At 36.9% G+C, this 18495-nt stretch overlaps 1 protein-coding gene across 4 annotated transcripts in view; it reads left to right on the forward strand.

The window, feature by feature from the left end:
* The window catches only part of NOL10 (nucleolar protein 10), a 54461-nt gene that overhangs the window by 23364 nt on the left and 12602 nt on the right, over positions 1-18495 (forward strand). For all 4 annotated transcript variants that reach the window (XM_075049140.1, XM_075049137.1, XM_075049138.1 and 1 more), the window contains 2 exons: positions 16464-16590; positions 18264-18343. In XM_075049140.1, the coding sequence (XP_074905241.1) occupies positions 16464-16590; positions 18264-18343 (207 nt within the window). The remainder of the gene's footprint in view (positions 1-16463; positions 16591-18263; positions 18344-18495) is intronic.

The raw sequence follows: 18495 nt of genomic DNA on the forward strand, positions 1-18495 counted from the left end.
CCATAGCAGGGGGGTTGGAACTAGATGATTTTTCTTTGTGGCATAGACACTATATACCTGTTGTATGTACATGTCTAAACACAACAGTATACCCCTCTGAACAATTCTGTAGTCTGGTTATGTTTACTTGTATTAATAGATTTTTGCATTTAAAGAAAGGTAAAATTTTATACATGAGTTCTTTGTGTGTCATTTGTGTTGGGTTGTTCTTTGGATGTAAATTATCTGTTTCTCTAATTCAGCTCTAACCAACTTATATTTTGTTAGCTGGAGCTGTTCCATACCTTGGATAACAAAGGGCAGGGGGACAACAAATATTTTTGTATTTAAGACAAAGTATTAGCTGTAGTTAGAAGCTGAACACTGTTTCTGTTTACGTTGTTCTGTTTAAGGTTTAAAGAATAGCTCTCCAAGCATTTTTTAGTCTGTCGTCTTTTTTAATTAATGGATTGGGTAAGACAAACTCCCAGATTTTCAAAGTCTGATGAGTTTTTCAAACTTGAATGGACTAGTTACTCAGTTTAAGTAATTCAGATGGAAAAAGCATTCCTACTGTCACTAAGGGTAAGGTTCAGCTTCTCTCTGAAAATTGTGCACTGAGATTTTTTTCATGCAGGTGTGCAATACATGAACTTTACAGCTATAGTACTTTATAGGTGCATATCCAACATTGCCACTTAGCCAAAAAATTATTTCATTGTCTTGATTGTCACCAGCAATGAATGTTTGTTAGAACTTGTTGTAGCCAGTAGTATTTTGAGTATTCTTGCATATATTGTAAACCAAAATGAAAAATACTTATTTTTTTACTCTCTCAAAAATCTCATTCTCGTAGAATCCTTTGTGAATACTGAATTTATGTTTCTGAAGTCAGATAAGTAATTTTTAGCTAAGAGATAAACGCTCCATATTAGATTTCGGATCACTTAACAGACACTATTGCAAACCTAAATATTGACTAATACTATCTAGTAATTTTGTAGCATGCAGGCTATTCTAATGAAAATTAACACAAATCTTTTCTTAAACCATCTTCCTTTGTCACCGTTCTCTGATTGTTGGTACCTGATTCTGCCTGAACTTGTTTGGATCATACCTTTTTATGGGTTTTACATTCACAGTGACACATGAGTATACAAATGGACCCAAATGATGAATGTTGAAGCATAAATGCAGATATGAGTTCTATTTTTGAAATACTGTTGTGTATAAGAAAATTATTAAATTTGCTTTTTGAATAAGCTAAACTTCTCCTGTTCACATCAATGGCTTTGAGTTTGAAGGCTGCTGAAGATACATATCTTAAATACTGGCATGACTTTTTTTTTTTTTAGTCAGCAATCAATAGTTCATTTCAAAACATGGATTGCTTATTTTAGACAATAGAAAAGTTAAAGGTAGAAGTGGATAGGTGAGAAGAAGTTACTCTGAAACAGACAGAGAAGTCTCATGCTCTAGTAAGTGGCTTTTTTTATCCTGTGCCTTTTCACGGGCAAGACTGAAGGGGCTGGCACAGATAGCTTTGTATAATTGAATGGTTTCTTACTGCGTTTCCTAAAAATCAAGTATGTAGCTCACTAAATCTGTTTTGGTTGGCTGTTTTGTTTTTTTTTAATCTCCTTTTTAAATGAAGAAAATATAAAATGGAGAAGTTGTGTCAGCCTTAAGCTGCTCCAGGGCATTTGTTATTAAGGAAAACGCAATGTTATTAATGTGTTAATGTTACAGTTTTATTCCTTGATCTTTTGGGCTAGTTATTTGATCTCAGAGATGCACACCTGTCCTTTGGTTTCTGTGTCAGTAGATTAGTAAGACATGGGTTTTTTCCATCCTTGGAACACAGTAATTCCTTGCACAGGCGAAGATGAGTTTAGTTGCATGCGTCTTTGGAGCAAAACTTTAAAGAACTAGTGATTTGCTGTATTACCTGATCTCTTTTCATAGTCTCATTTTCTGGCTTTTTCTAAGAACTAGGATTCACTGTTTTTCCAATGAATAGCTTAATTTTCTATTTGTTTGTTTACTTTGAGATAGATGTGAATACTACTTAAAATGCGTCCTCTGTTTTTGAGATGTTGACAAGAACTGAGTTATAATTCTTGAATTCCACAACAGAATAAATGCCTGGGGGAAATACTACTACTATAAAGGACAGTTGTGTTTCAGAGTTCTTGGAAGTACTTTTGTGTAAATAGAATCCATTCGATTGCCCTAGACCCTCAATGCCCTGTAGTGCTAGTAATTATTCTCTCTTTTTTTTTTTTTTTAAGTCTTCACTGGAACAGCTACAAGGAATTAACCATGGCTATGGTCAAGGAGGATACTTAAAATCTCAAATGTATGGTGCTGTGCACTAGCCCTCTAGTTTACAACCTGAGAAAAAAATCTTCAGGAGAAGACATGCACAGAAGTCAGAGTCTTAGAGAGCAGGAGTGCATATGTGCGTGGATGTGTGCAGACAGACTCAGCATCCTCTGTCCTTGATTGAAGTTGGCCAGACAGTGTAGGACTGTGCCCAGCCTAATATACCCTTCTTCTCAGCAGGTTTTATTAGTGTGGGCACAGTGCTGTGCTAACACAGCTACATGAATTGTGAACTACAGCTGGCTCATGTCCGGCCAGCTTGGAGTACGGTCTGACTGAGCTCATGTCTGACTGAATTATCTGTGTACATGTGCCCATTCTCTCCATTGTTAATGCCAAAGCTAAATTTCCATTGCAAAACCAAAAAATGACTCTTGAACTTCAGGATTATAAAAGAGTTGACAACGGGTATCATAATATTGTCTGTAAATGAAATGGCATGCATCAGCTTTTCCTGCAGAATTTTCAACAAGATAGGTATGACATTTGAGACTAGGAATGTCTGAGAGAACTATGTGTTTCTTAAAAAAAAAAAATCAAAAAATCACCCCAGTTATTTCTTTTGTGTGCAAAGCTGTTAGTAGAGGGGAAAGAAGGTGATCAGGTGATTTTTGGTTTATTGGAAAGGACAGGCAGGTTTGCTTTTAAATGGCAAGAAGATGCCTTATGCAGGTACATAGTGCAGAGAGTGAGTAAAAGCCAAATTGAATCTGACCATTAAAATGAAATGTTTGTTTTACATAGGTAACATCTTGAGTGGCTTAGCTCAGAGACTTTGTGTTTGTTTTATTTTGTTGGGCTTTAATGAGGACAAGTGCCTCTGACTGGAATTGGGCTGTTTGCCAGTAGTTTAATAGTTAACTTGCAGTTTATGCAAACATTTGGAACCTACTTCTTGCCAGCTGGCTTCCTGGTCTATCACTTTGATGTGTGCCTCGGGAAGGTTGAAATGAAAGTTGTGTGTGCCTTGGGATACTTTTCAGTCTACTGACTCAGAAATATAAGTTGAGTCAATAGTGCAACCAGGTCCTGGCCAAAGAAGTAAAGAGAGGAAGAAGCTCCACTGACACATGGTGGTCCACTGGCCTGGGATCTTAAGATGTGTCAGATTCTCTTAAGTTTAATTGAAGCTGTCAGCTTCCATGGCATATAATGTTCTCTTTTCAGGTTGTACAGAAGAAGCACTACATGTTTGCTCCTGGATACTCAGGGTGGAAGGCAAGGGCCATAGGTGTTATTTATTCTGCGTGTTTACTACTGGTTACATGAACATGTCTGATCTTAGCACAGACATTTCAAATCGGTCCTGTCTCCTTTATTGGACTTGAAACTTTGGGCTACCTCTACATACTGAAACTGAAACTTGCTCTATTCATTAGGCTGTTAAAAGAAGAGAGCAATTAAGCGTGTAATTAATTGAGTGTAATATTCTGTGTTCTGGATTTTTTTTACTTTCCTGCAGTCTTGGCAGAAAACTCCCTGTTGAGGCTAGAAGCAATGTACTTTTGGTGTAGAGAAGATATTAAGCTCCTTAAGAAAAAACAAATCCTGGAGCGTCTCTGGCTTCTTTTCAGGTGGTTTTGGAAAAATCATTTGATATCCTAGCACTGTCCTAGTTCAGGGTTGTTGGAGTTATAAACTGGAAACATTTCAAGGGCAAGTATTTCTTGCCTACTCAATGATTCAGTTTCTCCAAGAATATCTTTATAATGGGTCTGGTTTCTAATACAATACCTGCTTTGGATATGTGGATCTCTTTATAGCTAGAAATATTTATGACTTTTCAAATTGGGTGGCTTTTCAACTAAAGCAGCCATTCCTGGTATTTCTTTCCTTTCATACATGCTATTTTAAATTATTTCGTTTATCCTTTTTTTAGGTCCTCTACTTGCCTGGTTTAATTACTATTTATCACCATCTTTTTGTTTTGAATATGCCTCAAAAATGCTCATTCTTAAAAAAAACCCATGTTTTTTCCTTAGATTTAGAAAAGAAAGTTTTAGAAAAACTGTAGAAAAAGCTAGTTTTTCCTTAGTAGTTAATCCTCAAATAACATAATCACAGATTAAGGCACCAAAATCTACGAACTTGTACTGAAGGAGATATGAGTAAAGGCAGTTTTTTAATACTTTGGTTCACCCCTTTATTTCTTTCTTGATACTAGTTTGGAACAATTCTGGATTGTAAAGTAAGGATGAACATGCTTTGGTTCGATTGTAGGCTTGCAGGTTAGCTGTTTCTAAACCTACTTGTGACTGAATTGACCAAAGAGTTGTGTTCAGTTCAGTCACAGACAGAAAAAGCATTTATCTGAAATAGTATTTATCTGAATTAGTATTTTCTCTCAGCCTGGTGACAGAGTGCTCTCACTAGTTCTGTACAAGGGGTTATGATCATCAGATATCTTACCCTTACAGTCTGTCATTTTTCACTTTAAAAGATGTGGGAGGTTTCTCATGTGTGGCATGCTCCGCACTTACCTCTATGGTCATAGCCTTTCAGAACAATTTTATCACTCTAAGTCTTAACTTTCTCATCCTTTCGTTATTTTAGGGTCTACTGATTGTCTTTTTTGTCCCTTGTGTCTTTATATGGTAGGGATACAATTAGAGAGAAACACCTATCCACACCTTGTACTTCATGCCCTTAAGACCAATTAGCTGTCATTTAAATGGTTTATGGGTGCTGTGAAGAGTTACAGAAAGATATTCTGAACTGATTTCTGGCTTCTGCATGGCAAAAGCTATGATGCAAATGATGCAGTTCTTTGTATATTTGTGGCTGGCGTTTTGACATTAATAGAATGGATTAGGACTAGAGTGTGAGATTTTGATTTCTTTTAGGACGTTTTCATGTCTTTTGATTGGCAGTATTAGGTCATTCTGGATTACTGCTGCCTCAACTGTTGTCTTGAAGTTCATATGATGAGGCTGTATTTTTTAGGAGACTGTTGTTAATCTCCTTCAATACAGCCCTTACCTAAGAAGTTTTAGATAAAGTGGAAAGCAGCCATGAAACTCAATTGTGCTAAGAGATTTTTTTTCTATCCTGAAACAATATATAGTGTAGAAAAATGTTTCATTCCCTGGGAAAAAAATGTTGTAAAATAGAAATATAGTAGTCATGACATAGAATGGGAAATGTTGGTCTTTAACCATAGCTTGCTCATTTTGAGAACTGTGAAATGACTGGAAAGCAGGGTTGTTATGAAGTAGCATATTACAGTTGTGCTTTGGGGCTGCCAAGTTTAAAAGAAAAAACTTTCCATTAATAAAAAGACACTTGAGTGCATCTTTGGCCTTTAAGCTAATTCTGAGTTTTGGTATATCAGTCTTTTAGAACTGTGTGTTCCATCCAGAACAGTCTAATCCTTTACACAGAAAATTGTGCAAACGATATAAAAAGAATGCCTGGTGAATGATATATTACCTATGTCTCAGTATTTACAAGCATAGGAAAAAAGTTGTTTATCTTCACAAGCAGAAATGTGAGCTTCCTATTTTTAACCTAAACACTTTCAAACTGAAAAGTAACATGCTGGCCTTATTCCCAACGAAGGATATCCTCCATTTCCCATGCACTGGCTGAGAGACACTGTACCACTATCACTCATATGTAGAAGGAAAACGCCAACGTGCAATAATCAGGAAACAATTTCTGATCTTCCTGTAAAACTTGTTTGAGATGTTTTTGGTGCTGATGATGTACTAGTTCAACATCATGTATAGATTATGAAGGTGTATGATCCCTGCTTACTGCTGTTGTGGATGATAGTACGATAGGCAGTATGTCTTCGTTATTTTTTAATAGATAGCAGCATGCTGACTGTTAAGTCCATACTTTCTTATAGTTTACATCATCCCCTTCATAGAGCAGGGGAGAAAACTCTTCAGAGCAGTTTTACTGAATTATGGTGATTGCTCTGCCAGTTGATAGACTCAAAAGTTTTTTAGTGTTGTGACTGTTTCACAAGCAATTGGTAGTGTGGGACCCTCTGTTCTTGAGTTCCTATTTTAAGAAAACAGGTTTCGAGGGGGGAGTGTGCTGCCCTTTTTAAATGGTAGAAAATTTAAGCCTTGAGTTTCTGAAAGGTATTTTTTATTTCTTAAGTTCCGCTTGTTCCTTACTTTAGGTCATCTATTCTTCACCTGGTTTCTGAAAACTTAAGAGGTACAGTTGCTCAGCTTCAGTCAGTGAAGAGAGAAGCAGTCACAGATAATGAAAAGATGTAATTGCTGAAAGGAAGTTTTATACTATACTATGGTCTATCAGTGTGTAATAAGAATTACTGTCTTTTTTTAGCTTTTGGATCAGAAAAGACAAAGCATGTGAGAATTTTCTCTGTGATAATTTCAACTAAGTCTTTATTTCATTATATTTGAAAGCAGAGGCAAGTGACTCGTGGCTTATCTGTATTGTAATCTGTGCTGCACTCAGTAGTGAACCAAATGTGTTGTAAGTTATGACTATTTTATAAAAAAAAAACTAACAAAGTTGTGAGGACTTAAGACTTCTATCACACAAACCTGAGAGAGAAATAAAACCATCAAATACATGAAAGTTTTCAAATATATATTTGAAAGATGTTTCCTACTCAAAGAAAATCATTTCATACGTTATATGAAATTTCCTTTCTCTAACATTATGCTCTGCAAAGAGTAGGTTGGTTTATGCTGAGGTTATCTTCATTATCTGTCTGGAGGAGTTGCACATTCCCAACAGGTAGTTGCCTTTCCTTCCCTTTGTGTTGTCTGGCAGTAGTTGTATAAACTCACAGAGCAGCCTTCCTCCCAGGTTTGCAAAGAGCAATTAAGCTGCCGTGGTAGGGAGTTATTAGAAGCTCACACGTTCCTAGATTTCTAGTAGTTTGTCAGTTATGTAAGGTAGATGTACAGCTGGATTTGCCGTTACCTTTATATCTGTAGCATCCTTCAGATTTCTCTAAAATGCAGGTCATGCTCTGAACTCCAGTACAGTAAGTTTTGTTTTCATGACTGTAAAGATATTTATGCTGCAACATTCCTTGGCATCTGACTTGTACTGTGAGAGCCCTGTTGTTCCTGTCTACTTAAAAGCATGAGAGGCAAGTCCCCAGACAGTGTGACGGTTGGGAATTTTCCTGTCCTATCAGAGAAGTGGAGAAGGGGACTTGGCAGGATTTTGCATTTCTGGCTTATTCTTGGTTCTTCTTACTTGTTAATTTAGATTGCAATTAGAGGCTATTATTTACATACTAAAATCAATGAATGTGTTACTCTCATCTCTATTAGTAGCGCAAGTTTTTGTCCATTGATGGCCCATGCCCTTAGTACTGCAAGAAGTGCTATTGTATTTTGAGAAACAAATTTCTGACCATGTTGGAACAGGTGAAAGCTGCGTAGAAGTTCTCTCCTTGTGTAAGAAAAAGGTCACGGCAGTTACGAAGTCTCCCACTTGCCATTGCCTTTTCTGCCTCCCCTGCAGTCACAATTGTAAATGCAGGGGGAGAGCTTTGTGAGGGGTTTATTCTTCAAAGAGTATCGTGATAGGGTGGGGGTTTTTTTTGTTAGACTTCAAATAAAATGTGGAGGTGTGTGTGTTTGTGAGGAGGGGGTTGTGCTGGTTCAGTGCCATTGAGTCACTGAACAGTAAATTGGCTTCATGAAGGGTCTAACAAATGCCAGAACCTATGCAAAGGAATTGGTAAGAGCACATAGTCAGATGTGGTAGGGAACAGGATGTGTAGATGGCCAAACTAAAATGTGGTTGCTGCCTTTTATCATCAGCAAGACATTAAATCAGCTGATCATACCTGATCTGCACTTTTTTTTTTTCCCCCATGGATAAAGAAACAGACCATCAGCAGATGTTCACAGCTAAATAAATCCTGTGAAGTGAGTCTCAGCTGAACTTATTGCACAGTATTTAAGTGTCTCTAATATTACAGCAGATATGCTATAGAAGCTGCTGTATTAGAATAAGAACAGACTTTCAGGAACTTTTAATTCATTTCCAGCTGATATTTATGGGAAAGTGCTTGAAGCGGGTCGTGCTTGTAACACATGCTTTGAAAAGTCACTCTCTCCTTACCTCTTGAGCTTCATTTGATAAGTTGACTTAATGCAAAAGTAGTGGATTCTTTTACTTCAAGTTTCTATCTATTTTTCTGACCTCAAATTGTCTCAGCTGCAGTTATCTAAAGACCTAAAATGTGCAGGGAGTCTGATAAAATGTTCCATGGCAATAGTGACAAGTGTTTTATCTTTTATGTATGTCAGCATGTCAGATCATGACAGGGACATTGGTGAAAGCATCAGGCTTCTTACTCTTAATGCCATGGCTGGTAAGTTACAGATGGCTTGTGAGAAGCGTCCCTTTTTCTTCCTGTCTTGTGAGGAAGAAAACTATTCTGCTAAACTTACTTACAATTTTAAGGAGTAACTTTCTCTGCTGAAATATTATTTGCTGTTCCTGTCTTGGAGGGCATTTTCTTCCCCAACAATATGAGCAATCGGACTGTTGCCTCCTTTGAAAGATGATGGCTTCACCAGAAAGACCCTTACAGTGAGAGCAGACCTGTGACTGGTTTACAGACTGTAATACCTGTCAGACCAGAGAATATGAGATTTTTTTTTAAAAAAACCAAACACAACACTATCAAACCAAACTGCTTAGGATTAGAAAAAGAAGTACTTACTATCTGATAACTACCAGGACAGAAAGATTTAGTATGTCATTCCTAGAAGATGTGTGCAAGTTCCTGCAGCAGTTTTTGTTTAACACTGGGAAGATCTTAAAAGCAATGTTTCCTTGAACATGCTCTCTAAGGAGTAAAACCTCTAAATTGTTGATTTGGCAGCTTCCATAGCATAGTGAAAGGTAGGAAAACCAACCTCTCTGATTAATGAATCTGCCAAAAATATCTGGATGCGCTGGAGTTAGGATGAGAGAAAAAGCCAATTCGTTGTATAGTTCAGTAAAATTTATGAGTGTGTGGGCTTAAAACCAAATGCAATGCTGTTGTCAGTAGTATGCTGAAAAAGAAAAATGTGCTGTTCACTCTCTCTTGGTCATAGCTGTACTCCAGTGAGCTACTTGATGGCCATAAAAGCATCAAATCTACACCGTGTAATGTAGGGTGAATGAAAGCATGAAATTATGAAAAATGAAAATATATGGGAGATTTGTTTGGAGTTTATTCCCAAAACTCATTTAATTTAGAGAATTAAAGAATTTTATTCAGTACACTAAATGGAATTACTCATGAGATTAACAGGGCACAATTGGAGTTGATTGTAGACCTTTCATAGGGAGAAAGTAGATTAGAAAGGAATGGCAGAATAAAATTCAAAATCACAAGTTGTTCGGAGCATGTTGGTTGCTAAGGGAAACACTGTATATGGAAATGTAGTAGATAAAAAACATAACATGGTAACGTGATCCCAAGGCTCCTTTCTAACACAAGCTAATTTCTTGGGCTCTCTGAATCTCTTGGGCTGGGTAAGACTGAAGCCCAAAAGCACAGAAACAAGAATGGAGACCCATAACTTTTCATGCCTACAAGCTAGAAATAATCCATCTGATTTTTGAGAGATACCAATTGCAATTGATGTAACCTTGACTGTTAATGAGGTACAAAAAGGTGTTCGTTCTTCTCTTGCCTTTTCAATGCATATAGATGGAAACTTTTCAAAGTTATTACATACTGAGATCGGTCTAATTCTTAAAATGAGAGAACAAAACATTGAAAACAGTACTCTTAAAATGAATAGTAATTAATTACTCATGTAATTGCATTAATTAAACTTGGCTATGCAATTAGGGAGCTAATTATGTTTAAAACACAATTGCACATTTCAATCACTGCCCACGCCCTGGGGATCACCCATTTTTTCCTCCTCCCTCATTAGACCTTCTGTAATCTCCTTCTCCTGTTAAATGGTGTGATTGAAGCTGAGAACATGCATGCATAGATGTGCATTTGCTTTCTGCAGCAAATGTGTCCTGTTAAAAGTTTAAAATGCTTTTTATTGTGCCATTTTATTAAAAAAAACCCCCAAAATTAATATATTATTATTATTATTCTTTGTCGTCTCCAAAGAATCATTTTTGTCTCCTACAGGTAAATATGTACATGAAGTCATTGAGTCATATGTATAAAATATATTTAATTTAAAAAAATATAAACTAGAAAAGAATCTCTCTTTGTTAAAGTGCTTTAAGTTTGGGTTTGGTTTTTTGTTTTGTTTGGGGCTTTGTTTTTTGTTTGTTTGTTTTTTAATGGGAATAGAGAAATGGACGAGCTTGCTTGGATCATGGGAGTCTAGTCCCATCGTGTCACAAGCAATCAGATTGTATAATCTTTTCCATTAATATGTCAGATTTAATCTGAAAATTAGTTGTTTGTTTCTTCCTCATTATCTCTATTAACAGGCTGTTCAAGAGTCACATTCCTCTGATGCTTAGTTAACTTTTCTAATTTACAGTGTCACTGTGATAACTTTGCATGTATTTACTCTTGTGCAAGCATTACTGTTCCAGAAATCATCCTAGCAGCCTTTCACTGTACTTGCTACAGTTTGCATTCACGTATGCTGAATATTATTGCCTGGAGTTGTACAGGATACCTCCATTGAGTCATTATTCCTATCCTATGCCAATAAAATGGCTTTATATGACTATTTTATTGTTGTGTGATCAGTTGGTATCATTTTTTCCTATTCTGTTCTTTACAGCTGATAGCGATTGGCTATACATTTCCTCCAATTTCTAGCATCTTAGTTTTCAAGGTAGCTTTTTTCCCTGAGAGATTTTGACCCTTCTTTTGTGCTGTGTCATCAGCAGATTTTATTGGCATTTTCCTACTATATGTGGCAGTCATTACTGAAAATATTTAACAGGATTGTCCTTGGAGCTTCACTTGCAACCTACTTCCTGTGCAGTAACACCCCTTTCAGCATAAACTATTTCTCATTAGCCAGTTCCTATCTTGCCTTACAGTCATTAAAATTCTTGTCTTACTATTTTGCACAATACACTGTACCCAGAGCTCTGCTGAAGGCCTTAAAAATATGCTATTTTTGTTCTAATTGACATAAATCATTCACTGCCATATTATTTGAATAAACTAGTACATTTTTGCTACCTGATAAAGGTCTTAGAGTCTAACTTAAAATCCATAGGAGACCACAACAAACAATTTGAAGATTTTTGAAAGAAGGTTTTACTTCCAAAATACATTATGAAAGAGCAGTGTTGTGATGTATTTTCATACTTATTTGTTATTAACCATATTATTATGGTATGGCATGATACGGCATTAACATTAATTTTTGTGAAACTGCAGTTTCTCTGATGCTGCCTGTTGCTGTCTTGTACAGCCATGGCAGCTTATACTTTTGCTTTCCACAGTCTTTGGAAGTGTTTCATTGACTGATGTCCACATACATTAAGTTAATCTTCTAGAGGGAAATCAGGCAGTGTAAACTTTGCAAATTCTAGTTAATTATTTTCAAACCTGATTTATACTGTCTGTGAACGTTATGCATATTTTTGATTGCTAAAATACATCAGTGAAGGTTGAGAGGAGTTTCTGCTGGTTGAGTATTAATATATTTTGACATCTTATTTACAGCTGACGAGTTTATCGCTGCCTTGTATGAAATCCTCCAGGGACTTACTATTTAATAACCTGAAAAATAGATTTTGGAACCTGTTTTGACTCCCTGAGAAGAAAAGAGCAACTGTTCACTGGTGTAGAATTGGTCCCTGAAACCTTCAAACACATACTTAACATACGTCTGTATGTGTGTTCAAAGTAATTTAATTTAAATCTCATGACATCTGACTCTGGAATCTCCTACACATCGTGGCCTTCTTTTGAGTCGTTGAGCATGTTTAATACTAGTTAGGATTAGACTCAGTTTTTCTGTGGCTCTAAGGGCTCTGCAGAGCTAGCTGTTCCAGATTCAAGATAAGGAACATCTCTTGTGGGTTGGGAGTAATACCTACTCTGTTCTAGGGTTCATTAATTTCAGGGGAATTACAGGCTGATGACAGGATGATACTTTTTACAGAATTGCTCAGGAGTTAGGCATGGCTGTAAGTGCAGGGCATTGCAGAGCTGTGCCGCATAAGATTTGTGCTGCTACGGGACTATCAAGTTAAATGTCTTATAAAATAGAATACAAAGAACTGTGTTCTTTGAAGTTATTTTACAATATTTTAAAAAATATTTTTCTGTCAACATTTTTCTCTCCCTTTTTCTTGAACGGTTTGGCCTTGCACTTGTCTCTGCTCAGTTGCATGCTTGATTACTCATCATGTTTTGTTTTTTCTGCATCTAAAGTTAAGGAAAAAAAGACATTCTAATGTGTACTAACAAAACTTTGGCATTAGAAGGCACAAAACTAATAATTATAAAGTCCACATCTTTACTTCTTGTGCCTTGGTATAAGACGGGAAAGGCAGTGGCGAGGTGTCTGTGTTGGCTGTGTGCCGCAGCGGGAAGGCCCCTGTGGTAAGTCTGGCCGCGTGGCTTGCCCGTGGCTGCTCCTCGTCTCTGGCCCAGCGTGACCTAGCTGCCACTCCGTCTTGCAGTGTGGTGGTGGGACACGGTGTGGGATAACTGTGTTTTGATCACCTCGTGGGTGCAGTTCCCAATCGGCTGAGGAGGAGAGCAGCAGGGGAGGAGAGGAGGAGCAGCTCACCCAGCTTGCTGCCAGCGGAGCCCAGTCTGCAGGTGAGGCTGCTCTGTTCATAGGCAAAAATATTTTCAAAGGCAGACGTCTTGACTTTCACCAGCAGTTGGAGGAAATTGTCTCGAGAAGTGGTTATCCTACTAAAAATAGAATAATAATGAAAATAGCAAAAATATAGGTTTGGTCACTGTTGGTGATGATATCTGGTTTTCCTATCCTAAGAAATACTTGAGTAAAAGCCGAGTGTAGATGTGCACTCATTTAATAATGATTTTCCCATTAGCTGTGTGCAACTTATCTAAAACTTGCAGGGAAACCTATTTGGTATATCATAAATATTGTAAAAATGAGATCTGTCAGTTTGGTTGCATGTGATTACCTACCTCGATAACATTTTCTTATTCTTGCTGTGAATTCCAGTGCTTTTTTCTCCCTTAGATGCGGTAGAATTGTACGTTCCCAATCAAAATCGACAAGTATATTAGCCTACCCCAACTCCACAACTTTGTGGCTGTTTGCTGGTTTTGGCAGGTACTGCACAGCAGGCTGAGGTGGTGGCAGGGGTCCCAAGGGGTCCCACCTGTGCTGCTGCGCACCTGCTGTATGGAAACCCGGGAAGTGGCTGGGGAGGCAGGTTTCACCTATCTGCCTCATGCTTGGTGGCCAGGTGCAGACCAGCCCTCTGAACTGTCGCATTTGTACCTGGGCACAGGAATGGCAGAGCCTGCTATTTCGGACTGCTCTTGGCACTGTCCTGGGATGTCTGATGGTTGACAGCGGGTGAGAGAGGAGCATTAAACTCCGCAGTTAAAATGCAGTGGCAATTAAATTTTGTGAAGAATTACTATTGCAAGAGAAGGACATTTCTTGTTTATGTTTTTGTCATTGTGGCTGGTATTGTTTGCCTTTTCTATCTTTAAATGTCTTCCTAAGCTTTAAAAAGTGTTCTAACATACAAAGCAAAGCTCCTAGCGTGTCTTAGAATAGGTAGGCAAGTGGTTTCAGTAGGGTGAGAGAGAGGGAAATAAGGCAATAAAACATACACAGACATCTCTGTAGGGTTTTACTTTCTGTCAGCTTACATGTGAAATTTGAATAATGGTTGGACTTTCTATTTTTTCCTGGTATTCTGTCACTGCTTTTTTCTGTTAATTATCTTATTTCCCACCCACCCCCTTGTTTTCTATGATCTGATCATCCAACTCACTCCACAGATTATAACGAATAATCGGGACTTTTGGTTTTATGTGTTTTTTGTGTTTTTCATGGCACATGTTATGTGCTATGAAAGGTTTTACTCTCAATATCAGGTTTTGAGTACAGGGATACTTGGAACAGTGAGTGGAGCTACAGCTGAAGAGCAGATTAACTGTTTTCCCCTTATTTGTGAGACTTCTGCTTTAGTTATATGTTCAAAGATTTACACCAGTCAGGATCCCATGGGGGGATTACCCTAACGGCTTGGAATGGCCTGAATTCTAATGAGTAACGTGCACTTTGTAAGGCTTGAGCAGGTAGTGTCATAGATGTGGAAGTGATGGAAAAGGTTTATTGAAGTGATAGAGATCTTTACATCATGTGTCAGCAAGATGGAATGAGGGGGAACTTTTTATTTAATGGGAATGGACGCGAGTCAAGGATTCTCTAATCTCATTTCTAATAATCTTCAGCAGAGAAACTTGTACTTAAATTTTGTTACAAGAGAAGTTTTGTTTAGGTAGTAAGCAACTTCTTTTTTGTAAAAAGGACAAATGGTTTCATCCAAAACAAAACTGTAAGTAAACTTTAGAGAAGATTCCTCCACCCTGGTCATGCTTTGATGTTCTGGTAATGAAGCACAGATAACTGATTTCTTGAATGGCATGAAAACCAGTGGTACATTTAATATATCTAGACTGCTTTCTTATTAATATGAAAGTTTGGCATTTAGACTTGAAGAAGTGGGTTTGGGGGAAATAACTGAAAAGTTTAAAATCTGGATGGAGAGAAAAGCTTCTGCAATGTTGGTAAGAAATCAGCATGAATGTTTTATAGTGTTTAAGCTGAGTATTACTGGAGCAGATACAGGGATTTGATTAATTCATTAAGTAGGTAAAGTCTTTCCTGTTAGTGACATCTTGGGTCTTTCCTTAGAAGCTCTCACTAATTGGAATAAACTATGCAGCACTGTAAAAAAGTGCAATTTTTCATTTGGCATGTTGTGGTTCTCAGCTAGTTCTGAAATCTTACCGAGATAAATTGTACTTGATACAGAGACAATAGTGGTCTAGAATACTGGAATGTTACAGTCGAGAATATTATGGTCTAGAATACAATTTTTACAATTTTTTTGTGTATAGTTGTCTTCAAAAGACTTTTAAATGAGTAGTAACACACTTTTTTAAATGAACAGCATTATCTCATACTCTTACACACTATCATGTCAAACTATATGTATTTTATATACATAAAATCACTTCTCCTTGTTTCCATAACCAAATAGAATCTTAAAATGTTGTTGTTGAATCACAACCATTCTTGTAGTTGTGTTGACTGCAGAGTTTTTAACGTAAATTTTTAGCAAACAAATCAGAAGCCTCATCTGAAATCCCACTCTAGGAGTTAACTGGCCACTTTACATTCTAAAATGTCAGATGATTTGCTCTAGAGAAAAAAATGTAGCGTTGGATTTTTCCATTCGTCTAACTCACCTACTAAAATAATAGTACTGGAACAGTTGAGTATGGCTGCATGCATCAGGATAGAGAGGAATTTAAATCAGAACAGTGGGAGGGAAAAGTGAAGGGAGCTAATTGTTAACTTGGGAAATTGGAGGAAGCTTATATGGAAAAGTACATTGATAGTGCAACATAATATTGTTCAAATAAATCCTTTGCCTCATGGTAGAAATATGCAAGCTTTTTAGTATTTCCTATTTTCTGTTCATACAGTCTGGGTTTATCGTTGAATAAAAATACATGAAATATACCTGTGGTGGTTTAATTAAAATAAATAAGGCAGAATAGCATTTAACATGATTGCATAGTGAACCTAATGAGTTCAAGATCCAACAGTGCTTTACAGATTAGTTACTATCTAATGCAATTAGTTCATAATTTTATCTATAACATTTGGCTCTGAGTTTTTAATAAATTAATCAGACTGGGACCACTTGAAACAGTTAAACATGAAACCTCTAGATTGTTGGTCTCGAACAAATGACCTAAATTAAAATAACACTTGCATAATCTATAATACTCCTTATTGGTGTTGCAAGCCATAGGTTTAATTGTGTTCTCTGACTGCTGTTGCTTTTAAGGTCTGTTATAATTTCAGGGGGAATCATTCTCTATTCCATTACAGCGCAGTAGCTTGAAAGCATAACTGTAGGTTTTTTTCTCTAAGAATATACAATGTTACAACTTTCTATAATATCCACAGGTTTTAGGACCTGCCCCAAAATGGTGTTCCTTCTTGGACAACTTGACTGAAGAACTGGAAGAGAATCCAGAGAGCACAGTTTATGATGATTACAAATTCGTTACCAGAAAAGACCTTGAAAATTTAGGTAAAACAGTTGAATATCCTCTTTAGCTGACTTCTTTGTTCAGTTTTTGATTATTTACACAATAAGTTTTGTAATTTTGATGTGACATAGGAGGGATGTTAGAAAGTCACTGGCAGTAGTTTCCTCCAGTCTTCTTGGTTATTAATATACCAGGCTGATGGCTGATGTTCTTTGGTTCCCAAGCAGTGCAACACTAGGTATTTGTGTTTCTCAGATATTTATCCCGTGAAGATGATTGATATTTGCTGATTTGTCCAGGAATCTGTTGTGTGTGCTTTCAGACACAAAATGAAAGGCATAGGAAGAGAAGTTGGTTTAGTTATCAAAATATTTTTTAGGTGCTCAAATAGTGTGGTGGAACTCAGGAAAATCTGCCAAAGGCTATCCTATTTGAAGGTAGTGATTTCCAGAAAATACAAATCATTCTGGGTCTAATAGAAACAGAGTTTCAAGGAATTAGAATGCTGAAAGTTATATAGCAGAGAAGGTAAGCGTGCTTTTCCCAAGGTAGTTAGTCCTTTTCTGTCTGCTGCGTGTTTTGATTGCAGTGCTTTGCTCCAGTTTAATTAACCTCTGAATATGGGAGTTGGGTTTGGCCTGGCAGGACGCCATACAAGGAGGAGGTCATCCAAAGCACCTGCATCTTCAGCATTACGAGTTCTAGAGTAGATGGTCTGAATGTAGCCCACAGACCCCTATCCCAGTTGTAAGGGAATAAGGTAATGTAGTGTTATCTACACAGAGACTTGACTGGGAATACTTATTCTGCTTTAAATTCGCTATAACTTAATCAAATTCATTTCCCTATAGATGCAGGCTTTCAAATGAAGAACCAGCTTAAGGGATATTTTATATTTCATATGTTAGGGTTTCTTTGTATTACTCGCCATTAGCTGGAGGTACTCTCATTTTGAAATATGCAGGAAGATTGTTTCCTGCAAACAGTTAACAAAATTTTTAGAAACAACTTTGCTTTCTGAGATGCAGAGCAGTTTCTCACTTCTGTTTTTTTGCAATTAGTTCTAGAGGAATTTTGTTAATTCTTAATTATAAGACACTAAAATAAAGATTCAGGGTCTGTAGAGGATATTTTGCTATAAAAAGCTTTTCCTTTTCTCAGTCCTGGAATTTTGTGAAGATACATGGAAGGAATATCAGAGAACTGTTAAGTATTTTCATTTTTACTTAGGTTAGGGCCTAGGGTGACAGTTTTATGACCTGATGTGGTACTGTATTTTTTTCCAACATGTTGATTCTTCAAAGATAGTGACCCAAGGCAAAACTCTTTAATTAAAAACATCTCTATACCACACTAAAAAAGTGATTGTCAAACACCTATGGACTTTCAAAAAAATTCTCTCGGAATTTTTCTTCATGAACTTTTAAGGAGCGTAGTACATGTGGGCATTTTTAAAAAGTGCACAGTAACATGTGTTATGTCAAGAAAAATGGATTTTCTTGCTCTGAAGAAGCTTGAATTTCTAGCTGGCCAAACTGATTTTTTTTTTTTAATGTTTTTACTTAGTCTTTATGTAATGGATGTGACTGTTAGATTGATGTGTTGCATTAGCAGTGCTTGTTTGTCTTGAATCAGGTAAGTGAAGTGGCTAGCTTGGAATAGGAATTCTTTGTATATGAAAGCTCTTTGAAATCCTCTGTAACTTTTTTCCCAGGCCTTTCTCATCTCATTGGATCATCATTGCTCAGAGCATATATGCATGGCTTTTTCATGGACATAAGACTTTATCATAAGGTAAATAAGGCTGATCTTTGTCAATTTTTACTCTTAATAAAATGTGTGTTGGGTTTTGGGGGGGGGGTGGTTTTTGTTTTGTGGGGTTTTTTTCCTCCAAATAACGGACTGTCTCCTGTATTAATGGTATTTTCTTTTTACTTCCTCCTTGT

This window comes from Buteo buteo, chromosome 17 (assembly GCF_964188355.1).
Source record: "Buteo buteo chromosome 17, bButBut1.hap1.1, whole genome shotgun sequence".
NCBI lineage: Eukaryota > Metazoa > Chordata > Aves > Accipitriformes > Accipitridae > Buteo > Buteo buteo.